Here is a 26172-nt window from a genome sequence, read left to right as displayed (position 1 = left end):
ACTTCAGGACTCGTCCCCCCGGACCGTCCAGGAGGCAATAATCTATCGACTGTTAAGGATGTTTGTTGGGAACTTTGTTGACTTTCAGATAGACCACATGAGGTTCTGCATGAGACAGACTAATAAGTAGAACACTACGGCATATAAGGCAATGTTAATCTATGTTTCACATAAAAGAGTATAGCGATGCATGAAGCTTATCTAAGCAACATTATAATAGCGTTTGATGAACTTGAAGGAGGGACTATAATGTTCCACGAGGACTTTTTATCTGAATTCACATTTATGTAGGTTCTGGCACTTAAGGCACCTAGAAGTAAAAGTGCATGAAGTGCGCACAATTTGATTTTAGTGACTTCTAACTGAAACTAGTCTCACCACAGCAAATATTGAGACTCAACTGTATCTTTTTCTATGTTTCTCTCCCTACAGATACTTGAAAGGATTGAAAATGCAGACAAAACGGTAAGTTACTGGTTGCGGTATTGCGCATGCCTTAGGGAGCATGCAAGAAGGTCCTGAAGAAACCCATATTGACCCTTAGTGGGCAGGTGTAGGGATTTGGCTGAAACATGTCGACCATGATATCTCTCATCACATCCCCTACTGTTTTCAATCTTGTCTGAAGACATCATTATTGAAGCACAACAGTTTGCTCAGTGCCTTTGAGACAATTTTTATACACTTCTCCTAATATTCATTGGGATCTGCCTAAAATATTCAAATCCACTCTGCTCTAATCGGGTGTTGAAGCACATCCCTGATGCGCTAGGCATCCAGGTGGGACCCCTATGAAGAAGCATACCACCAACTAGATTGGTGGGTGAGGGGTCTTTTTAGGAACCTGCAAGAGGATTTGATCATGATTTAAGGAGAATCTGGTAATTTTGTGTTAGGGTGCAGGTATGTGGTGCAGGTATGTGGTGACATATTCACCTTTTTTGTTATTTTATATGTGCAATTGGGACAGTGGGTGAGTATGCTTCTCACTCTCTGCCCGGTTTTGTTAGATACTGTATAAAGTTAAAACATCTTGTACCTCAACTATCTAAATTTGGGTCAGAATTAACTAGCCCATTGAACATTGGTGTAGCTTAACACAACATACATTATGCCAAAAAGTGCATTAATGGAGTGTCTAAACAAGAAACGTAAGAAATTGTCACCCGAGAGTAAGCTGACAACAAATGAGTCACTCAAATACATTTCACCCACATGCAAGCCTGCATGTCGAGGTGCAGCTGTGGAAATATGCACAAGAATAATTGAGCATGCAGAAAACACATGGGAATGGTTGCATACAAACAAAAGTGATGTGTACGTAGCCATGCAAATATTTCCATCACAATAACCCTTACAAATAATGATTGAAATAGGCCTCTCAATGACCATACATTAAATCTGTTGGACCGTTCTTTACATTTTTATATTTTTAGCTTTGGCTTCTCAGCTTTTGTTGCCGACAGAGCTTTTGTGACCTTTCTAAATTACAGACAGAGGGGGCTGCGAGCTGTATTTTTCTCTCAGTGCCTTTGTATTGGCTGCAGATGTATAATTCCACTTCCAAGGGCGTGCTCTCATAGTACTGCATGAGATTAATTGTTTTCAGCAGCTCCAGCAGTTGACATGCATCTTGGAAATGTGGCTTCCCCCAGTACATGCAATATTTTGTTCACGTAAATAAAGTGCTTACTTTAAATAAGAATATATATGCACTGTAACCATTGTCAGGTTTTATATTCCAGGAAAATCATTTCGCATGTGCAAATCAAAAAGTTTATTTGAACAATGTTTTCTTTAAAAATAAGAACTTCAAAAATTACAGTGAGCTTATAAACATATCTTACTCATATTTCATGTAAGCAATTCAATATTTGTTTCTGCAAAATCTCAGGATCTGCTTCTCCTATCTTTATTGTGCAAACATCTACCCGCAGTGATAGTGACACATGTATATATACAAGTTTGTAGTATATGTGTGAGGCACCAGGGGAGCGGTGGGGAAAATGAGAAACAATTACTTACAAATGGGTGTCATTAAGGTCAATTTGAGGGCTTTGGGAAGGACATGCTAATACAAAACACAGATCCACAAACGTGCAAGACCACTGAAATTCACAAAACACACTTCTATATTTATTAGAGCCCTAAGAGTGTAAAAAAAGGCTTACATTTACTCCAGTCCTGCCCTAGGTAATGCCCGCATCCACAAACGTGCGATGGACCCTTACAACCACGACTTATCAAGGTCGCAGCTCTGTACTGTACAAAAGCAATCTTATATGCTCCATGTATACTTCTCACATAGGACTCTCAGTAAGTCCAGGATATAGGATATCTGCCCGAACATGTGTCAGCTGTATTGTCATTGGACTAGCTGTTGCTTTGATTGGAATCATATGACAGTGGATGAATAAAATCCTCATGACGTACTACATACCCTTGAGGTGCCCTGATTGATCAAGCACATTAAGGATTGGACTTTTTGGACGTTCACGGTGTGTCCTGGTACATAATTCTTTCTTGCAAGCACCATACATGTTTAACCACTGATGCTGAAAAATATTCCCACAGAAAAGAGTGACACAGGGAATTAAAATAACACCCTGTTGGACCTGGGACTCTCTGCAGGGTCATCCCCAATCTTTTTCGTTTACTCCTCCTATTTTGCTGGATTTGATTTTGTTGGCTTTTAGAACTCTACACTTTACTACTACTAACCAGTGATTGTGCTCTCTCCTTTAAACATGGTAAAATTAGCATACACCCAGTTGGCACATTGAATTTACTTATAAGTCCCTAGTAAAGTGGTACTACAGGTATAGAGTGCCTTAAAATTAATTGCTACTAATAGGCATGCAACACTGATTGTGCCAGCCACTTAAGTAGCACTTTAAAACATGTCTCAGACCTGCCATTGCAGTCTGTATGTGCAGTTTTAAACTGCCATTTTGATGTGATAAAATACATGTGTTGCCAGGCCTAAACCTCCCTTTTTAAAACATATGCTATCTCTAGCGTGGCCTTAAACAGAACATAGGGCAGGGTGCAGTGTATTTAAATTGTTGGACATTAAGTATTACATTTCAGGTTGTGAGTCCAAACTCTCCCATAGGATAACATTGGGTTACCTTAATACATTTAATAAGTGATAACTTTTGTTTGGGAACAGGTAGTAATATCCAGTTTGGTGTCTAAGGAATTGTAATTTAAAACCCTCTTTAACAGTAAAGTTAAATTTTAAGTCACAATTCTGAAAGTGCCACTTTTAGAAAGTTGGCTTTTCCTGACCTAGCCATTTGGTGCCTGGAGCTCCTATGTCTCATGACTAGGAATAGTTTGCAGTTGGCCTTTGTGTATTCCACCCCAGCAGCCACAGAAAAGAGGGCCTGGATGTTGTGAGGATCGACCATCCTGCCTTGATGAGAGGGGTGGAGCTGTCACCCATCACACTTGCCTCAGCTCACACACAAAGGACTTCATACTAGAAGTTGTGACTGCAGATAGACTGGGACCATGGCAAGGAGGCAGGAAAATCCAAACATATCTATAGAGGAGGAAACTCAAGAAGCTTCCCCCATTTCAAAGCTAGCACCAAGAATAAGAATAGGAACCTCTAGGTGTGGCCTGATTGGCAAGATGGTGGACGCACTCTAGTGGTGCTCCTGGACTTCCTCTGCCATCTGTAACTACTGAGCCCGCAATCTGCTGTGCTGGGCCAGAGAGGAACACAGACAAAGTTGCTAGACATTCCCGGCACCCACTGGGCACCCCCAATTCCTGCTGCGAGGTGATCCTCCCTCAGTGGTGCTGTTCTCCATATTCCGACATGGCTGCAACAAACAGATACAGTAAATGGAGGGTCCTCTCCCACTTCTCTGTCCTGATAGAGAGGCCCCAGGCCCTTCGATCCCTCCACAGGAGGTTCGGGCCTGTGGGGGGGCCCTCTTCTGATCTGCACTATTTGCTGCTGTGGCTAGGCCAGCGATCGGGTCTAAATGACTCCCTCTGGCTGGAGCGTGGCCTAATTGGCCTCCAGGCCAGCCTGTGCTTGGCCCCTTGGACCTGCTGGCTGCTGCGGGGACCACCATACCTCAGCAGGGGTGGCCTTTTGAAGGGGCTGTGTGGCTGATGGGCCCTGGGGTACCAGCGATTGATCCGGCAGATGGGTGTTTGGGCCCCTGGGCTACCAGTTCTTTTCTTCTTTCTCCCCCTCCCTCCTTGACATGGAGCCCTGACCCTAGCGGTGTGGAGGGACTGAGAAGTCTGCTGATCTTCGAGCAACACACACCCTGGATGGGGTACGGAGGAGAAGACATTGAATTGACTACTAACTTACCAGGGCTCACTGGTTGCTTATGCTGCCCAATGCAACCTCTAAGGCAAACTTCTTGATGAAGGACACAATATCTATATTCAACAGACTCCTGAGAATCTACCCTCCAACACAGGGATTGAAGCCCTGCAGTGGTCCACCAGCTGCTTGCACTACCCATAGCATACTCTAGAGCAAGCAGACTGGTGAAAGACACTACACTTACAACCAACGGACCCCTGAGTTGCCATCCCCCACCATGAGGTCACAGACTCTCTTTGCCAAAGATCTCCTCTGGCACACGATAACAGTCTGTGGGCTAGTCGCAACATGAAGATAGCATAGTAGACCCCGACATATGTGCTGTCATGGAGAAGAACAAATCCACTGCGACTTGGACTCAACTTAAAATTGATAAATATACAAACCCAGTAGGAGGGGGGCCCACAAAAGCCCAGACTAGGGATTCCCTCAAGTAGTGCCCCTGCCAACATGAATGCCATTCTCACCGTGATTCAGGCCTCTTGCGCTGCAGTGGAGGCCAAATTTGGTGAAGTAAAGGTAGATGTTGAATTTCTTAGGCAAGATCTCTGCAACATGGCGGTCAGGAGGACTACAGCATATGAACGGATTTCCACACTGGAGGGCAACATACCTACCCTCAAAATCAATGTGCCACTGCCACCCTTAGGCAAAAGTGGAAGATCCTGAAAACAGGATGAGAATGAATAACCTCTGCTTCCTAGGATTCCCTGAAGGGGTCGAAAACCCGTCCGCCAAGACATTTTTAGAGATCTGGCTGAAATTCTACCTATCACAAGGGAAACTTTCACAGTGGTGTGCCCAGGAGTGAGCCCATGGGTGCCTGGTCCAGCAGCTGCCCCCTCACGTCACCTCTTCCCCTGGGCGCCTCCTTACCTGATGATAGCTTGGCTGCTCAACTATCGTGACATGGACACCATCCTTTGAGAAGCCAGATTGCCAGTCCCAGTGAAATTCCAATCTGCCCATATCAAGATATTCCCTGACTACTCTCAGAAAACTCAGAAAAGGGGGAAATATTTTGATGAAGTAAAACAAAAACTCAGGGTCCTCAACATCCAGTATATGCTCATGTACCCTGCATGACTAAAAGTGATTTTTCAGGATCGTGCCCACTTCTTTGAAACTCCGGACGAGGCCTGAGGGTGGGCAACAGAGCAGAGGATCTGCAAAAGATTGCAGACCTCAGACCCCAAACTGACAGCAACTAGAACAAAGACTCCTGAACTCCCACTGAGGGCTGTCAGCGGGCACTGGATGCCGAATGCGTACCCGGTGACCTTTGGCCTCAGGTGTCGCCCTACAGGACGGGGGCTCCGCAGGCTTCTGGGAGGCAGTCACAGACCCGGGATTTGACCAGGCAGACAAGGCCTAGAGATCCTCTCCCTCTGACTGTTGACTCTTGAATCTCCCTACAGCAGTCGCACACCAGCGTAATCCATCATTAAGAAGAAGGTCCACCTCATATCCCCAGTGAACATTGACTTGTTTAAGTTCTAGTTATGGGGATCTTTAAGGTGACAGATGCTTATTGGGGGGAAGTGTGGGGTGTTGCGAGGATGGGATTGTTGTAGTTCGTTTACTTTTGCTATGTAGCACGCACATGCTCGCACCCACACTTAATGCCAATGAAACAGAGAAACTGCTGTACTGGTGTAGTAACCCCCGCCAGGTCTATGGAGCTGTGCCCAATCCAGTCTTCTACTCAAACTTGCATCCACATTCAATCACAGAATGACACTTCAGATCATGTTGTGGAATGCAAACAGCCTTCTCAACTGCATTAAGAGGACAGCCATCCTAAAATATGCTAAGCAACTCCAAGTCCAAGTTGTGATGGTCTAAGAAACCCATCTGTTGGGATCCCACTGTTCCTTCCTTAAATGGTATGTATTTGATCAGGTTTACCATGCAGGGCTTGCCCGTGGCTCAGGGTGGGGGGGTGATTATCCTCCATAAAGCCCTTCCCCAGACAGTAACTAACATAATTAGGAACCCCTTGGGCAGGTATGTGGTGGAAGAGGGCTTATTTGAAGGCAGGAACTACAACCTCCTTTGAGGGCAAGCTACTACCATAGAAGCCTTAACAAGGGGCATCGCAGAGATACCCCCGGGGATAATGTGGAAGGGGGGATTTTAATGCTACCCCACACCCCTGATCGATAAACAAAAGACAAACGACTCACAGACAGAAGGGACACCCTGGTCCTTTGCGACAGCTGGAGATCATGGTTCCCACGCTCTGCAGAGTATAATCACATATCAGCTTACCACAAAACAAACTAGCGTATAGACCTTGTAGTACTCCCTGCAGCTGACATGTCACATATGATCTCGACTACTATATACCCCAGAGGTATCTCCAATCACTCCCCAGTAATGGTGTCCCTGGGTGGCATCAGGGGTGAACCTGAGACCCATGTGACACCTCAATGCATGGAAACTTAAAGAGGAGAAATGTGGAGAGCTTCTCGATGTGAAGCTAGAGGACTACTTTGCTGGAAACTGGGGCACTGTGGATGCCACCGTCCAGGATACTGCTAAGGGCTATGTTCGCAGGGATGAGAAAGATAAGGCCCACTCCATGACGGCCCTAGAGTCTGCATCCTAATACTTGAACAACAATATACTCGGCACCCTTCAGATATTCTCAGCTGCCAACTAACCCTGGAAGAACCTCCCTCTGCTAAACAGCTCTGGAAGAGGCATGCCAATGTTGGAAAGCATCTTCACAAAAGATCTATGAACACGGTGACAAATCAGGGAGACTGCTGTACTGGTTAGCCAGTAGAGACATGACTTTCCGCATTGTCCCATAAATATTTGACAAACACAATCTCCCTGCGTGGACATCAGATGACATAAGCGTGGTCTGTGCCATGCACTTTGAACTCCTGTACACACGCAAAGAACGCCCACCAAGTGAAACACGACACCCGATCTGTTGGGATATACCCCACGACACACTCTTCCCAGCCGATCACATGCCTCTGGACAGCCCAATCATGAAAGAGGAGATCTGTGAAGTGATACAGGGATTAAAATCAAGTAAGATGGTGGGAGCAGATGGGTTTGCTGCAGAATACTACCACAAGTATTCCTCACTACTCACCCCTCACATGCTCAATCTTTACACAGAAGCAGTGGACAGAGGTCACTTCCCAGCTGAAATGGATATGGCCACCATTGTGGTCATTCCTAAACTGTACCAACCCACCAATCACTGTGCTGCCTGTAGAATCATCTCCCTGATCAATGTTGAGGTCAAAATCCTCGCCAACCTTATACCCAATAGACTTCGGTCAATCCTTCCCAAACTGATCCAACCAGACCAATGCAGATTCATGCTGGGACACAGTACACACCACTGCATCCGTTGAGAACATGTGGCCATGTCCCCAATAAAGGAGCTTGATGATTCACTGGCCATACTATTCCTCGAGAAAGCCTTTGACACTGGGGGGCTGGTCTTTCTTGTTTGAGGTCTTTGAGAAAAATTGGACTGGGCTCCAGGACCACCGGCCCAGCTACTACACTGTGATGCCTGGGTGTGGGGATGGTGTTGGGCAGATGGCACATAAGACATAAACTCCTTTTATGCAGACAACATCTTGCTATCCCTTTCACACCTTCGGACCTTGGACCCAAGATGCTTGCAAATCCTGGAGCTCTATGCAATGGCGTCGGGACTATGGGTCAACCTCAACAAATTGCAGCTTGTCCCTGGGATGGGCAGAAGAGACCTTCTGGCCCACCCCCATCACAGTGCAACACAGAGCCTTCAGATACCTGAGGGTATACATTTTCAGCGATCTAAATGAAACGAGGGACCTAAACCTTACCTCTCTAACACCAGTGCTGTGACTCCATTCCCTTGCAATTATTAGGCAGTTGTAGCCTTTTTTTAAATGTTGGTTTTCCCTCGCTATCTTTCCATGTTTCGAAACTATCCCTTCCTCTTTCCGCGCAGCTGACTTCAGAATTTGGCAGCATAGGCCTGCTCCTTCTTGTGGTCCATGCGCCTGTCGCGTATTGCCCACAACAAACTTAGGAAACCAATCTACGATGGAGGGATGGCTATAGCTAATCTCCTTATTTACTATGGAGCCACAGACCTATTAGTTGTGAATGAATGGCTGACCGGTGGGGGGATGACCTGGCCTATAGGACTGAACTGTTGATCCTGAATTTGGACCGGCTGACGAGGTTCTTTTATGATGAACCCCTCCCACAAAATCTTCTAGAGTTCACTACAGTGGTCTATCAATGTTGGCGGGGAGCGGCAAAGGAATTGCAATGGACCCTGATGGAACAAACTCTGCTGTGAAGAAGTAGACAACTTAGGCACACACCACACCTTTAAGGTTCTGCAAAGTGGGATAAGATTGGCATCATGGATCCTGGGGACATGTGGTCAGGGTGCAAGATCAATTCATTCAATGAGGTTCAATTGGGCCTTACAAACCTATAAGACCCAGCTAACAGACCTCTCTGAATACAGTCCATTATAGCCAAAGCACCCGATGGTTGCATTGGGAGGAGCATCTCCCAAATCTATTGCACCTTGGTTGCGAATGCGAATGCCCCAGATGGCTTCCCGGACCATCAGAAATCGGAGGACTTGATTGGGCCACTGGAGGAGACGGACTCAACCCTGGTACACCTAGCACCCTGAGAGATTGAGATGCATTGACATTATATCATGACTACTCTGACCCAGATACTAGGAACCCCTTTTGCCCTCACACCGAAACAATCATTATTGGGGGTTGTCAATGAGGTGGGGGACTCCTGCAATGACCGCTCCTTGATTGGGATGGCAATGGTGATGGCTAAATGAGATATTGCCTAAAAATGGAGATCCACAGTTTGACCAACCCTCTCATGTGGCATGCAGGCATGGTCTGGTGTGCCAAACTTGAAGTATCAATAAAGCTAGAGGGTGCCCAAAGAAACACATAAACATTTGGGGTAAGCAGACCAACTACTATGGATTGGGACAGATAGATATACTGAATGGGGTGACTTGGTGAATGTGAACAGACCTCAATATGTGCACTGCGTGGTGCTTACCGTTACGTGCTACTGTTTGTTTTGTTTACTTATGCAATAAAACCTAATAAAATTGCTCATCAAAAAAACTTTAAAAATAATGGGACCCTCAGACGCCCTCTTCAGTACACTCCAAGTTCTTTGGTTACTACTGTCTGAGAAGGAAGAATGGACATGCAGCTGTCATCCCAGGCTGAGTGTCTCCATGGGTCAGCTGACTTGCATCCTGCTCTGAGCTACAGGAATACAACAAACTCCAGATGCCTCCCTGCAGCTGCCCAGCTGACATGCTGCACTGGACCTGACTGGACCTGGAGCTAGCCCTGACTGAGCCTTACTGGTTTCTACTGAAGTGAGTTCCTGATCCCCAAGGGGTGCCTCCCAGGTCCTGGACCCTTGGTGTGTTATCAGTTGTGCTTCTGCCAGAAGAAAAGGAGAAATCCTGAAGTTTTGGGCTCTTTGCAACTGCAAATGGGCCTTTTGGTGCCAAGAACTTACTGCCCGTACCAACTGCCAATGCAAAGCTCAGGTGAAACTGAAGCTTGATGCGACAGTGACTACCAGTGACAACCACTACAGTATCAACAGCCTGTGGTGACCCCCAATGCAACGCTACAGCAATGACAATCTGTGATGCCTGACAGGATTTTTGCACTACAGCAATGACTGTCTGCAACACCTGGCCTGTTTTTCATGCTACAGCAATGACTCCTCTCCCTGCTCCTTGCGGCCTTCTCCACCATCACTGGAATTTAGAAGGTAACTTTTTCAGATGGACTAACATAGTCCCTCTATTCAGCCTACGCTCCATCGCTATGAGCCTTCACCCAGTCTTGCACAACCACTTAGAAACCAGACCTAATGACTTTGCCGAAGCTATTACTTTCCATCTACGAGCCTGAACGACAATTAATTTTCTGTGAGAAGCTATGCTCGACGCTAGACCTAGGTGTAACTTACCTGTGAATTTCCCCTGGCAGGTCACTAGTTGTCAAGGAAAAGAGATTTGTGTTTCTGTCCCTGTGTGTTTCTATCACTGTGCAAGTTGTTATCAAGTGTGATTGTTCATGTATAGAAAGTCAGACAAACTGAACATATCTGATAACATGACTTACTTCTAAGGCCAAACATATTAGTGGTAACAGAATTAATATTAAACTTTTATAAAGGTAATACATCATTAAGCTCAACAATAAGTTATGCAGCTGATTCATTGCAAAGATTAATATGCAAGCATAGAATACTCAATTTAATGAATATGACAAATAGGGCACGTATACTATACCTCCTCCTTTGAGCCCTGTTGACTGTAGATTTATGAAAATGTTAGGGTGCTGGGAATGAAGATCTCCAATCCTGGTCCAATCGAATAACTGAAAGACAACATAAAAAAGCTGATTATTAGCTTGTATATTTCTTTTCTAAACAGATGCAGGGTTTGAAAACTGAGAAACCTTTCTTGTCCAATTAAATGCATGCATTCTTAAAGGATGGCATACCACATACTACAAATAGGAACGAGCAATGCCCCCCTTCTAAAATTTCTAACTTAAAAACGATTCCTGGAATAGCTATATCTCTCATTCCTTCACTGATTTTATGGATATCTTTGTAAAGGACTATTCTAAGACATATGTTTAAAAAGTTCATAAAGCTGCATGTCCTTCACTGTATTCCTTGAATAAGGAAATCAATTGATTAATTTGGCTACAATTTATTTCCTTTTCAGAGACAAGAGGTAAGCTTATCTCTTTATTAAAGAGAAGAAAGATGTGGGTTTTATATGCAGAGTGCAAAGCGCAGGTGGATTGAACAGAGGAAAGCAGCCTGTATGAAAAATACTAGTAAATACTGGATGATTATTGCCTCAAAAGAGGCTTGTGGAGGTTTTATTTTCATTATATGCAGACAATCCCCGGAATCAACTGTATTCTGTGAAAATATGTTGACTGACTGTAAAAAGGTTTTTGTTGTTATGGATCTCCCTCGGTGGGTGAGATCTAGTAATCAATCAGAGCAGTTGTTCTCAACCTTTTGACTCCTCAGGACCCCCAATGAATCATTACTGGAAGCCGGGGACACCCAAGCAATTTATACAATTTAAATTTCAAACAAGTACATACCAAACAAATACTCAAATTACTAATGGAACAATTATTTTATATTGAAAAATATGCAAAACTCAAAACTTTAATGGGAAGGTTGGCGCTGCATCTCGGAGATTAACTTTTCAATGTTTGATTTTATTTAGGAAAGCTGAACCCTCAGGTCAGATTCTGCATTTCTCAAGTGATTTCTATTTTTATTTTTTAAGTATGTAAGATCAGAGAAAGCTTTTTCGCATAAATATGTGGAAAAAGAAGTAAAACCAAAATGGCCTCTCATCTCTCCATATCCTCTCTGTCACGTGTAATTTAGTTGTTTTAACAGCACCTCTCATACCATTGTAAGGTGTTGGAGCACTATACAGGGGACTACAAGGTGTAGGATTCACCTATGTTCCACACTGGTAGGCATTTTTTAAGAGTACTTGGTCTGGAGATGCACAAACTCGGGATTCAGAACATAACACATTGACTTTAATAATAAGAATGTATTTCAATGCAAGGCAACTTTTTTTTAACAAAGAAAACACAAGAATGGGGTGTAATATGAGGAGTTGTGGCGCTCACGGTGCTAATTTACCTTAATAAATGTGGGGACCCCACTGGGGAAACCCTAACCCTCCGAGGTCAACCAACCTCACAATAAAGAAAAAACACAATGAGGAACCCCAATAGCACATATAGAATACAAAAATATCTAATTCACAAAAACTTGATTGCAAAAATCAGTCCATGATGTAACCTGTAGATTTTCAAGTCACTCAGTGCAGATAATTTGATCCGTTCAAAATGTATTACGAATAGGATGTCACAAGAGTAATCAGCAATCCAAATGAATTTGTGCTTCCAATTTTCCAGCCAACACGTGTTTCGTCTTTGGGAGTATTTTACAATCCCTCTACGACTTCTTCAGGGCTAGAAATCACAAATAACATATACGAGTTAAGACCAATATGCTCAATCGTCAAATACACATTAGGATGTGCCAAAACCCCAAGGGAGGTAAATAAGAAAGACACCCACACACTGTGAAGAACCACAACACTCAATAAAAGTGAAAAACCTATCACAACCAATGTACCAATGCCCACAAACATAAAGTGAGTGGGAAAACTTATACACACGATATACGTGATCAATCACCATAACACTCCATTAAAAAAAACACCACTAAGTTACCAATAGTGCTCAGTCACTACTAAAATCACCATAATTGTGGCTCAACATAATACCTTATAGATCCAGTACTAATTGGGAATAAATGATAATATCAGTTAATCAAGCAACCGAAGTGTTGCTGTGTAGATAATCTCCGAATAGAAGTTCAAACCACTGTTAATAAAGAACAGGTGTCACTCAAGAATAAAGTTTCAAAATATATACACATCACAGCACCAGTTCGTCAAATTATTACAGCAAAATTCATAACATCCCTAACCAATACTAATTGAAGCTCCAACTCGAAATACGTGCATACTAATAAAATTCGTTGGAGAGAGACTCGGTTCTCAACCAACTAATGCAGTTATCCCATGCACTCACCAATTGTAATCTTGTAAAAAGTCCACGTCTTCAAAGAGCGGCGCCTCCGTGTCAGGGTGCCTCGCGAGTGCGCTAGTAACGCGCATGTGAACTCCGGAAGTTAAAGTACACTTCCGGGTTCATCCCTTCCGAATTCGGAGCAACTATAATAAATAACGGACACACGCTGCCCGGTAATGATTATACGTCTCAACCGCACATTAACCCTTTATGCCACTAGCTTTACCACGAAATAATCAGCAACCATGTCATACGGAGGTGTGCCAAAGATGCCCCCTATTTCACCACACCGCAAAAATTATCTAAGTTGTCAAGATGGATAAAAATATTTAAATCAATAACCAATATACACCACTATACACTTTTATTTAGTGTAATAGGGCAAACCTACCACCCATAAAGATGATCAACCCGACTTTAAGTAGATATAAATATATCAATTGTCCAAAATTTCTACATCTGAGATTAAACTGTAACGTACACAATATTACCCATCTGTCCTATTAATGCACAGCATAGGGAGGAAGATCATACAAATAGTGAAAAAGTCTAAAGGATTAGGAGAACCCTCCAACTAAATACATTTCTGACGTTTGAGAATTTTGGCATAAAACTCGTATAGACCGATGGAGCTTAACATCATTAAATAGAAATATACCACAGCACAACAATTAGTAATACAAATGCAAAAATTCATATATTTGATACAATTAATGAAAAGCATAATAAAACACATTGAAGTCAAGAATTAGTCCCCCAAAAAAATTCCAATTCTCTATCAGTGTTCAACCCTGATTCCACAGCTCTTAATCTCAAAATCCAAAGTGCCTCTTGTCTGCGTAAACGTAATTCTCTATTCCCACCCCTAGGGTCACGGGGGATATGCTCTAGTCCAAAAAATTCAAAGCTTTTGTAAGTTGATTGTGCTACACAGGAAACCATATGTGCCACCAAGGGATATCTCAGATCACCATTTTTGAGTGCCCGCATATGTTCTCCTATTCTTATTCTAAGTGGTCGTATAGTACTTCCCACATATATTCTAGAACACTTGCAGCGTATTATATACACAACAAAATTAGAATTGCAATCCATGGTATAACATATCGAATATGATTTACCCTCATGGGAATATTCCTTAAGCTTATTACAAGCCCAGCGACACACTCCACACGAACCACATTTGGAAAAGCCCACTTCTCTCTTGGATAACCAAGTTATCTTGGGGGAGCTAGTAGTATAACTAGGACTTAACATAGTTCTAAGGGTTTTGCCTTTACGAAACGATGTCATTACTGTTCCAGAAACTATATCCTTGAGTGATGTATCCTGTGACAGTAAATTCCAATGTTTAACAATAATTTTTTTCAAAATCAAAGAAGCCTCATTATGATCAATTATGAGCCTTACCACATCGGATGCCAAATCAGTCTTTTTCTGTTCTTTAAGTTTTAATGTTGCATTTCTATCTATATACTTCACCTTATGTCTAGCTTTCTTTAATAACTTATTTGAGTAACCACGGATTACAAATCTCCTCTCCATGTCATTCATTTGGGCAACAAATTCGTCATTTATACTACAATTTCGTCGTGCTCTTAAAAACTCTCCAAAAGGAATTGATGCCACCTGATGTCTGGGATGAGCACTATTAGCATGCAAGATCGAATTACAGGAAGTTGTTTTTCGGTACAGTCTGCTGTGAATTTTATCATCCATAATAAAAAGTTCCACATCTAGAAATTCAATCTTCACATTACTAAATTGATATGTGAATCTCACATTCATATTGTTTAAGTTTAGGAAATTACAGAATTCAATAAGTTTTTGTTCACCACCAGTCCAAATCATCAAGCAATCATCTATGTAACGACCCCAGAACAAGATATATGTATGCCAAGCAACAGCTCCTGGGCCCCAAATCCATATGTGTTCAAACCACCCCATTAATAAGTTTGCATAGGATGGAGAGAATTTGGAGCCCATAGCTACACCTTGTTTTTGTCGAAACCATGTGTCGTTAAACAAAAAGAAATTGTTATTGGTAATCATGCTAGTCATGTCTAATAACATCTTGGTATGATCCCATAAATCTGCTGATCTTTTATTCAAAAAATATTTCAAGGCTACTAAGCCTAGATCATGTTTGATACAGGTATAAAGTGATACAACATCTAAGGTTACCAAAAGCATGTTGCTGTCCCATTCAACATCACTCAAGACACTCAGAATATGTGTGGTGTCTCGAATAAAAGAGGGAAGGTTGTGCACCAATGGTTGCAGAAAATAGTCCACATATTCTGAGAGCTTTTCCGTGGGACCAAGTATACCTGACACAATGGGTCTCCCTGGTGGAAAAGGTAACCCTTTGTGTATTTTAGGTAAAGTATACAAACAAGGATACCGAGGATAGTACACCTTCAAATACAGGTGTTCTTCTTTATTCAATAACCCCTGCTGTTGCCATGCCAATAAATTCTTATTGATCAACAGTGTAAGGTGTGTGATGGGATTGTACATAATCTTCTCATAACAAGACGCATCGTTCAACTGTGATAAAATTTCATGGTCATAATCCAACTTATTCATAATAACGACGTTTCCGCCTTTATCTGCTTGTCTAATAACAATGTCTTTATTAGATTTCAAATCATGTAGAGCAGCTAGTTCTACTGTGTCTAAATTCATTGATAGTTGTCGTGATTTATTTTTAGCTAAATAATTATCAAAATCTTGGCAAACCACATCAAAAAATTTATCTAAAGAGTATGAAGCTAAAGACCTTGGAGTCCACCTAGATTTCATTTTGAGACCACTTGGCACGCTTCTATTGGAAACAACCTCTAAATCATCTAGTATTCTCGAGGTAATGCCAGGATCTTTGTCACATTCGGCTAAAGATAATAGGAGTGCTGTATCATGAATATCCTCAATAGAGACAGTACTAAAAGAAAAATCAATAGCATCAGAAGACATCACCCTTCCTGGATTATTACGAAAGTACTGTTTGAGTTTGAGTTTACGTAAAAACTTAAATAGATCGATTTTGGATCTACATGGATCCCCAAAATTACTAGGACAGTAACTCAGACCTTTGGATAAAAGACTTTTGATCCCTGCTGTTAATACCAAACTCGATAAATTTACTATATTGATAGACGATTCATCTCCACAATTTACATTTTCCTGTCTCGAGATCTCGTTTTGACCCCTACCACTTTGTTTACAGTGTTGACCCGCACCTCTCCTACCTCTCCTAGTTTTTTTGTGTATACCCCTTCCCTGTTTAGAGCATTCTTGCCTCGTCTCATCCTCCTCAATTCTAATAAAAAATTATTCCCACTTGAGGTTTCTTGAACCGAAGTACTGGCTCCATCCTCCACCTCACTATCACTAGTTAATGAAGTACTTTTGGAAGTAGAGTCAGAGAGCTTAGACAGACCTGAAACACTGGGGAACCCCCCGTGTGAAATAAGTGATCATATTTGTTAGAAAAAGTAAAAATTCTGCCTGACAAGTAGTCTCTCTCATCACGCTTCAATTTGCGTGCTTTCCTCTGCATGATTTCTTCTTGGTGTTTAAGTAGTATTTCTTCAAGAATTTTGTAATTTTTCTCTGTGGCTTCTCTAAGGTTCAGACCACTTGTCAGGCAGAATCTCGAGACAGGAAAATGTAAATTGTGGAGATGAATCGTCTATCAATATAGTAAATTTATCGAGTTTGGTATTAACAGCAGGGATCAAAAGTCTTTTATCCAAAGGTCTGAGTTACTGTCCTAGTAATTTTGGGGATCCATGTAGATCCAAAATCGATCTATTTAAGTTTTTACGTAAACTCAAACTCAAACAGTACTTTCGTAATAATCCAGGAAGGGTGATGTCTTCTGATGCTATTGATTTTTCTTTTAGTACTGTCTCTATTGAGGATATTCATGATACAGCACTCCTATTATCTTTAGCCAAATGTGACGAAGATCCTGGCATTACCTCGAGAATACTAGATGATTTAGAGGTTGTTTCCAATAGAAGCGTGCCAAGTGGTCTCAAAATGAAATCTAGGTGGACTCCAAGGTCTTTAGCTTCATACTCTTTAGATAAATTTTTTGATGTGGTTTGCCAAGATTTTGATAATTATTTAGCTAAAAATAAATCACGACAACTATCAATGAATTTAGACACAGTAGAACTAGCTGCTCTACATGATTTGAAATCTAATAAAGACATTGTTATTAGACAAGCAGATAAAGGCGGAAACGTCGTTATTATGAATAAGTTGGATTATGACCATGAAATTTTATCACAGTTGAACGATGCGTCTTGTTATGAGAAGATTATGTACAATCCCATCACACACCTTACACTGTTGATCAATAAGAATTTATTGGCATGGCAACAGCAGGGGTTATTGAATAAAGAAGAACACCTGTATTTGAAGGTGTACTATCCTCGGTATCCTTGTTTGTATACTTTACCTAAAATACACAAAGGGTTACCTTTTCCACCAGGGAGACCCATTGTGTCAGGTATACTTGGTCCCACGGAAAAGCTCTCAGAATATGTGGACTATTTTCTGCAACCATTGGTGCACAACCTTCCCTCTTTTATTCGAGACACCACACATATTCTGAGTGTCTTGAGTGATGTTGAATGGGACAGCAACATGCTTTTGGTAACCTTAAATGTTGTATCACTTTATACCTGTATCAAACATGATCTAGGCTTAGTAGCCTTGAAATATTTTTTGAATAAAAGATCAGCAGATTTATGGGATCATACCAAGATGTTATTAGACATGACTAGCATGATTACCAATAAAAATTTCTTTTTGTTTAACGACACATGGTTTCGACAAAAACAAGGTGTAGCTATGGGCTCCAAATTCTCTCCATCCTATGCAAACTTATTCATGGGGTGGTTTGAACACATATGGATTTGGGGCCCAGGAGCTGTTGCTTGGCATACATATATCTTGTTCTGGGGTCGTTACATAGATGATTGCTTGATGATTTGGACTGGTGGTGAACAAAAACTTATTGAATTCTGTAATTTCCTAAACTTAAACAATATGAATGTGAGATTCACATATCAATTTAGTAATGTGAAGATTGAATTTCTAGATGTGGAACTTTTTATTATGGATGATAAAATTCACAGCAGACTGTACCGAAAAACAACTTCCTGTAATTCGATCTTGCATGCTAATAGTGCTCATCCCAGACATCAGGTGGCATCAATTCCTTTTGGAGAGTTTTTAAGAGCACGACGAAATTGTAGTATAAATGACGAATTTGTTGCCCAAATGAATGACATGGAGAGGAGATTTGTAATCCGTGGTTACTCAAATAAGTTATTAAAGAAAGCTAGACATAAGGTGAAGTATATAGATAGAAATGCAACATTAAAACTTAAAGAACAGAAAAAGACTGATTTGGCATCCGATGTGGTAAGGCTCATAATTGATCATAATGAGGCTTCTTTGATTTTGAAAAAAATTATTGTTAAACATTGGAATTTACTGTCACAGGATACATCACTCAAGGATAGTTTCTGGAACAGTAATGACATCGTTTCGTAAAGGCAAAACCCTTAGAACTATGTTAAGTCCTAGTTATACTACTAGCTCCCCCAAGATAACTTGGTTATCCAAGAGAGAAGTGGGCTTTTCCAAATGTGGTTCGTGTGGAGTGTGTCGCTGGGCTTGTAATAAGCTTAAGGAATATTCCCATGAGGGTAAATCATATTCGATATGTTATACCATGGATTGCAATTCTAATTTTGTTGTGTATATAATACGCTGCAAGTGTTCTAGAATATATGTGGGAAGTACTATACGACCACTTAGAATAAGAATAGGAGAACATATGCGGGCACTCAAAAATGGTGATCTGAGATATCCCTTGGTGGCACATATGGTTTCCTGTGTAGCACAATCAACTTACAAAAGCTTTGAATTTTTTGGACTAGAGCATATCCCCCGTGACCCTAGGGGTGGGAATAGAGAATTACGTTTACGCAGACAAGAGGCACTTTGGATTTTGAGATTAAGAGCTGTGGAATCAGGGTTGAACACTGATAGAGAATTGGAATTTTTTTTGGGGGACTAATTCTTGACTTCAATGTGTTTTATTATGCTTTTCATTAATTGTATCAAATATATGAATTTTTGCATTTGTATTACTAATTGTTGTGCTGTGGTATATTTCTATTTAATGATGTTAAGCTCCATCGGTCTATACGAGTTTTATGCCAAAATTCTCAAACGTCAGAAATGTATTTAGTTGGAGGGTTCTCCTAATCCTTTAGACTTTTTCACTATTTGTATGATCTTCCTCCCTATGCTGTGCATTAATAGGACAGATGGGTAATATTGTGTACGTTACAGTTTAATCTCAGATGTAGAAATTTTGGACAATTGATATATTTATATCTACTTAAAGTCGGGTTGATCATCTTTATGGGTGGTAGGTTTGCCCTATTACACTAAATAAAAGTGTATAGTGGTGTATATTGGTTATTGATTTAAATATTTTTATCCATCTTGACAACTTAGATAATTTTTGCGGTGTGGTGAAATAGGGGGCATCTTTGGCACACCTCCGTATGACATGGTTGCTGATTATTTCGTGGTAAAGCTAGTGGCATAAAGGGTTAATGTGCGGTTGAGACGTATAATCATTACCGGGCAGCGTGTGTCCGTTATTTATTATAGTTGCTCCGAATTCGGAAGGGATGAACCCGGAAGTGTACTTTAACTTCCGGAGTTCACATGCGCGTTACTAGCGCACTCGCGAGGCACCCTGACACGGAGGCGCCGCTCTTTGAAGACGTGGACTTTTTACAAGATTACAATTGGTGAGTGCATGGGATAACTGCATTAGTTGGTTGAGAACCGAGTCTCTCTCCAACGAATTTTATTAGTATGCACGTATTTCGAGTTGGAGCTTCAATTAGTATTGGTTAGGGATGTTATGAATTTTGCTGTAATAATTTGACGAACTGGTGCTGTGATGTGTATATATTTTGAAACTTTATTCTTGAGTGACACCTGTTCTTTATTAACAGTGGTTTGAACTTCTATTCGGAGATTATCTACACAGCAACACTTCGGTTGCTTGATTAACTGATATTATCATTTATTCCCAATTATTACTGGATCTATAAGGTATTATGTTGAGCCACAATTATGGTGATTTTAGTAGTGACTGAGCACTATTGGTAACTTAGTGGTGTTTTTTTTAATGGAGTGTTATGGTGATTGATCACGTATATCGTGTGTATAAGTTTTCCCACTCACTTTATGTTTGTGGGCATTGGTACATTGGTTGTGATAGGTTTTTCACTTTTATTGAGTGTTGTGGTTCTTCACAGTGTGTGGGTGTCTTTCTTATTTACCTCCCTTGGGGTTTTGGCACATCTTAATGTGTATTTGACGATTGAGCATATTGGTCTTAACTCATATATGTTATTTGTGATTTCTAGCCCTGAAGAAGTCGTAGAGGGATTGTAAAATACTCCCAAAGACGAAATACGTGTTGGCTGGAAAATTGGAAGCACAAATTCATTTGGATTGCTGATTACTCTTGTGACATCCTATTTGTAATAAATTTTGAACTGATCAAATTATCTGCACTGAGTGACTTGAAAATCTACAGGTTACATCATGGACTGATTTTTGCAATCAAGTTTTTGTGAATTAGATATTTTTGTATTCTATATGTGCTATTGGGGTTCCTCATTGTGTTTTAACTTTTTTTTAACAGGATAAGGAAAATGAAAGACTGGAAAAATATATAACTTTCTAATTTGTGGCAAGCAGTTTGCATGCAGCTCTTTGTTGGCAGTTTATAGCTCACTGTGCTAGATTATGATGGTAACTTATAAACTGCTCAATAATAAATGAATCTAGGTAACAAAAGCAGTAACCCACAGTGCAATGAATATAAAATACTATTCTTTCCATGATAGGCGTTCCTTGCAGCAGGCATACTACCCATCTGTGCTACCTCAGATGAGTCAAAACTGCCACTAGACAAAACTCTAATCTCTCTCCAGCAGGTACATTAATCACCAGAGTTAACTTGACGCTTTCACTTTTGGCCGAACAATGCTGGATGTGCAAAGAACTTTACAGTGCTTTTAACTCTGTTGCACAAAGTAATAAATATAAAAACACACACTTTTCTGTTAGTGGCCCCAGCTGGAGAAGTGCCTTCTTGCCGGCCCAGGCCTGCGGACCCCCCCGGAATGTGTCATGGGCCCATGGGGCCGCGGAGTACAGGTTGGGAATTGCTGAATCAGAGCATTGCTATCCTCAGGCGCAATGGGCCTTGATGAGGTCCCAATTTCAATAATTAAGTAAGAAGCTTCTCTCTGGGCAAGGGTACTCCAGGCTATGTTTGAATATTGTAATTGCAAAGGTACTGTTTCTTCTTTGTGGGTTGGAAATGTTATTATCCTATTATACAAAAAAGGAGACAGAATTTCACCATCTAATTACTGCCAAATTGCCCTGTTGGATGCAGTTGATAAGGTTTTTACTAACAGTGTGTTAGATTACCTGAATACCTGGGTAGAGAATAACATGATTATCCATTTGGAACAGACTGGTTTTCAGAAAGGCCATCAAACATGAGTCAATATTGCCACATTGCAGCTTATAAATTAAAAATATGTAACATATAGGGGCCTGTGGAGTACGCCACTTTTCTAGACTTTTCTACAGCCTTTGATAAGGTTGATCACCAAACACTTTGGAAAAAAGCTGTCTATGCTTTGAAAACCAGCTAATTTTCTGTATTTAATGCTTTCAGGCATGGAGAGAAATTATGGGCAAAAACACGGTTTGATGAAAAGGCACAGCATATTTATTTATGAAGGGACATTGGCATGCTTTGAAATATACGATATTTAACAACAGTGTTTAAACTGAAAGTGCACCGGATATAAACGTTGAAGGAATGTGCCCAGAAACCACTTTGGTATTACAATCCACTGGAGTAAAATCATGACTGGGACTATATAAACAACTCTTAAGACACAATATGATGACAGCGCTCTTAGCTTTGGTTTTAATAGGGAACGCAAGTCCTATTTCACTTACAAGTACCATGATTAAAGAGCAATGAAAGAAACGTATTTAAGCACCTGTGTTTAAATGTCCTTCTCACTATTGGCATTTGAGAAAGGCAGGTTGCCGAAACGCGTCATGCTGAGGAGATGAAATTAATGTGGCTGTGAATTCCAAGAGTGCTCCTGGAGGCTCGGAAGTGAAGCCTGTTTGGTGTTCACAGTTTTCTATTGAAGAGTTCAGGTTTTGCTCCAACTATCTGCGGTTGCTCTTTGCATTGTCTATTGTATGCAGACAATATAGTAATTTTCGATCTGATTCCAAAACGCTTAAAAAGCCAACTGGAGGCTCTCTAGTGCTATGCAAACCTTCACTATTTGAAGATCAACTCTTCGAAAAGCCAAATACTATACTTTCAGGGGGGAAAGGTGTGCAAAAATATGAATTTTTCATAGTATTTAGGCCCTCAGAAATTAGAGCAGATTAAATCATATTGTTTTTTTAGGAAAAATCATGTCTAACTTGCTCAGTGATTCCGACCATATATTAAATAAAGTCAGTAAAGCTTTGGCTCAAACTAATGGGCTCTGTGCATTTTATAATGCAGTAGGTAAGAGGCACTTTTCCCAAATTCTTGCTGTTTACCAGGCTAAAATTCCTCCCACCATGCTAAATGCAGAGGAATTAACAGATGTGGCAGATTGTTTTTTTTTTTGGATAAAACCGAAGGTCACATTTTAAGAAGTATGACCACTTGCAACACCTTGGCATCTACTGCTGCTCTAAGGTTGAAAATTGTGATCAAAAGCTGTCTACGTATTAGGAGCGATTGGATGGGCTTTCTGTTTGATACAAAGCAAAGATTCTTTATTGAGGCACCTTTTATATCAATAGATTTTTGAATTGAAGAGAGAGAAGTCCTTGTTCTTTGGAAATGTTAAATATGCTTTAGAACCATTGGAGTTAGAAGATCAAAGTATGATATTTTCTTCGTCGCACCCCAGCTAACAGTCTGTTTAAAGCATGTTTCTACAAATGCAAGTTTCCGTCTGGATACAAAATCTTGTAGTCGAAAAAAGAGATATGACGTTCTGGTCAATTCTGTGATTATAAAAAGATCTCAACCAAATATAATATGGAATTTGCCACAGGGGTTAAGCGTTTTTGCACTTTACTAAGACTGGACATGCTTCCATTAAAGGTCTTAACTTCTACATGGTATGGTACTTCTAATGTCTGTGATCTATGTCAAAATGGAAACCAGGATTTCAGTGTACGAACAACAGCAGAGGCGCTCCAATTGTTGTATAATCCTCCTAATGAAATAGGCTGCTTCCAAGTTTTTAACTTTTTTAAACCTTTTCGGAAATTGTATTGATCTTCTTAAAATGACTTTGTGAATTGTTGTTTTCATTGATTCAGTGGGTAGATAGAATTTTTTTTATTCTACTGCACTATTTTTTTATTTTTTTTTAATCCTTCTGTATTTGTATTCTTGTATCTTTGTGGACCTCTTAGGTGTGTCAAAGCCTGAAAAAAACTTTTGACTTTGACAACCGAATGAGCAATGTTTTCATTATGTGATTGTAGAATTGAGTTGTCCACAATTATTTTCCTTCTAGTAGTGTAACAAAGTTTCATTTACTACATATCATTATGCCCAGTGTTAGACCTGTCAGCTCTTCGCCTGATTTCCCCTTGTCTTTTTGGCTTCTGGCCTCCTGCAATGATCTTGTGCTGAACCTCATTTTTGCTGCTACAGGGTTCTGGGCACTTTACCAATGCTGACCAGTGCTAAAGTGCAAGTGCTCTCTGTCTAAATTGGGTTGGTGATTGGTTTTCTCCATGATTGGCATATTTGATTTACCTAATAAGTCCCTAGTAAAGTGCACTTGAGGTGGCCAGCGTCTGTAAATCAAATGTTACTAATGGGCCTTTAGCACTGACTGTGCCACCCACATGAGTAGCCCTGTAAACATGTCTAAGACCTGCCACTGCAGTGTCTGTGTGTGCAGTTTTAAACTGCAATGTAGATCTGGCAAGTGCACCCACATTTCAGGCCCAAACCTTCCCTTTTACCACACATAAGTCACCACAAGGTAGGCTGAAGGGAGCCCCATGGGCAGGGTACAATGTATTTAAAAAGTAGGATGTACTGATGTGTTTTACATGTCTTGAGAGTGAAATACTGCTAAATTTGTTTTCACTATTGCAAGGCATATCTCTCCCATAGGTTAACATGCGGATTGCCTTTAAATATCTTTTAAGTGTAATTTCCCATCGGGAACAGATAGAGATTTAGAGTTTGGGGTCTCTGAACTCACATTATATAAATACATCTTTCGGTAAAGTTGTTTTTTAGATTGGAAGTTTGAAAATGCCACTTTTAGTAATTGGGCATTTTTTTGCTTAACCATTTTGGTCCTCTGCCTGGCTGCTGAATCACATCTGGGTCAGACTGACAGTTGGGCTGTTTGTAAATTCACTCTAGACGGTAACACATAGGGAGTTGAGGTGTGCCCTGCATATTCTGATGGATCTTCTGGTGCTGGGGTGGAGGGAGGAGCTGACACTTGCATCTATATAGGGTTCTGTATGTCCTTACACAATACAGTCTCCAACACCCTGGAGTGTGTCTGGGGCCAGGGCAGGGAGAGGCAGGGCCTTGTGCACTACAAAGAGTTTCCTTTAAAGTTTACCTATCTCAAAGACAGAGATGATTAAAGTATTGGACTGCTGATCCCACAACTTCAGAACACTTCTGTACTGAGGACATTCTGCCAATGAGAAGAACTGGATTCTTGAGGCGGACATGCCACTCTCCCTGTTGCCTTGCTGTTTTGGGCTGTTGCTGCTACTTCTGACCTGGGATTGAAAGGAGTGGACTTAGCTTTCTACATCCTGCCTTCCGAAGCTCTCCAGGGCTTGAACTGAGCTTGCCTCCTGTTCTGGAGTCTCAGGGACATCAAAGACTTCATCTGACAGCACCTAGGCTTTCTTGCTGAGAACCCTGACTTGCCAGTCCAGTCCAGTCCCTGATCCCTTGGAAGGAGAAGCTGGAAAAACCTGAGAGAAAGTCCACACACTGGGGCCAAGTGGTAGAAAAATCGATGCAGCGCCTGCACTGCGGCTAAAAAATCGATGCAGCGCCATTGAAATCAACGCATCGCCAGCTTCAGCACAGATCCATTGTTGCTGTGTGTCTGGATGTTCCACGCATCGTCCCTGGGTGTCATATCTTCAACATCAGCGCAAGGCTGCTTCCCTGGAAAGTGACACATCCCTTTCCTGCGAGGAAAGCACTGACACATCACTTACCCGGTGGAGAAAGAATTGACGCATGGCCTCACTTGCGAGTAAGGAATTGATGCATTGCTTGCTTTTATGATGCCCCCTTGCCCCTGTGGCATAATCTGTAATGTATACCAGGTAATTTGTGCTAAAAAATACATACATTGATTCTTATGGATTACGTCCCTTTTTTAACTTTAAAAAGTAATATATTTTCCTGTGTATGTTGGATTTTTGTCATTTTGGTCTTCTTCGACTTAGATAAATATTGGTTATTTTTTTTAACTGGTGCTGAGTCCTTTTGTGGTGTTTTCACTGTGTTACTGTGTGTGTGTGTGTGTGTGTGTGTGTGTGTGTGTACAAATGCTTTACACATTGCCTCTGAAATAAGCCTAACTGCTTTTGCCAAACTACCAAGGGGATGAGCAGGGGTTATCTTATGTGTGTGACTCCTTTACCCTGACTATAGTGAGGGTCCCGACTTGGACAGGGTGAAAACTGACTGCCAACAGGTGAGACCCCATTTCTAACATTGGTGATAGCAGTGAGGACAGTACTTGTATGTGTACTTGACACACAGTGATTGCTGTACACTACTGTCTTAGTGAAGACCATTATGCAACCACATACTGTTTTTCTCTTGGAATTTTGTGCTTTTTCCTTTTTGGATCTCTCTGCCTCTTGAAACTTTGCACCTTTGTTGAACCTTATCCACAAGCATGGCTCAGTCTGGGGAGCCATCAGCAGTTGCCACAAATG

At 41.2% G+C, this 26172-nt stretch overlaps 1 protein-coding gene across 2 annotated transcripts in view; it reads right to left on the bottom strand.

Moving 5' to 3' along the window:
- Positions 1–26172, bottom strand: part of SACS (sacsin molecular chaperone) — a 427729-nt gene that overhangs the window by 148488 nt on the left and 253069 nt on the right. For both annotated transcript variants that reach the window (XM_069202245.1, XM_069202246.1), the window contains one exon: positions 10695–10782. In XM_069202245.1, the coding sequence (XP_069058346.1) occupies positions 10695–10782 (88 nt within the window). The remainder of the gene's footprint in view (positions 1–10694; positions 10783–26172) is intronic.

This window comes from Pleurodeles waltl, chromosome 8 (genome assembly GCF_031143425.1).
Source record: "Pleurodeles waltl isolate 20211129_DDA chromosome 8, aPleWal1.hap1.20221129, whole genome shotgun sequence".
NCBI classification, from domain to species: domain Eukaryota; kingdom Metazoa; phylum Chordata; class Amphibia; order Caudata; family Salamandridae; genus Pleurodeles; species Pleurodeles waltl.
This window is presented reverse-complemented; position numbering and strand designations above follow the sequence as displayed.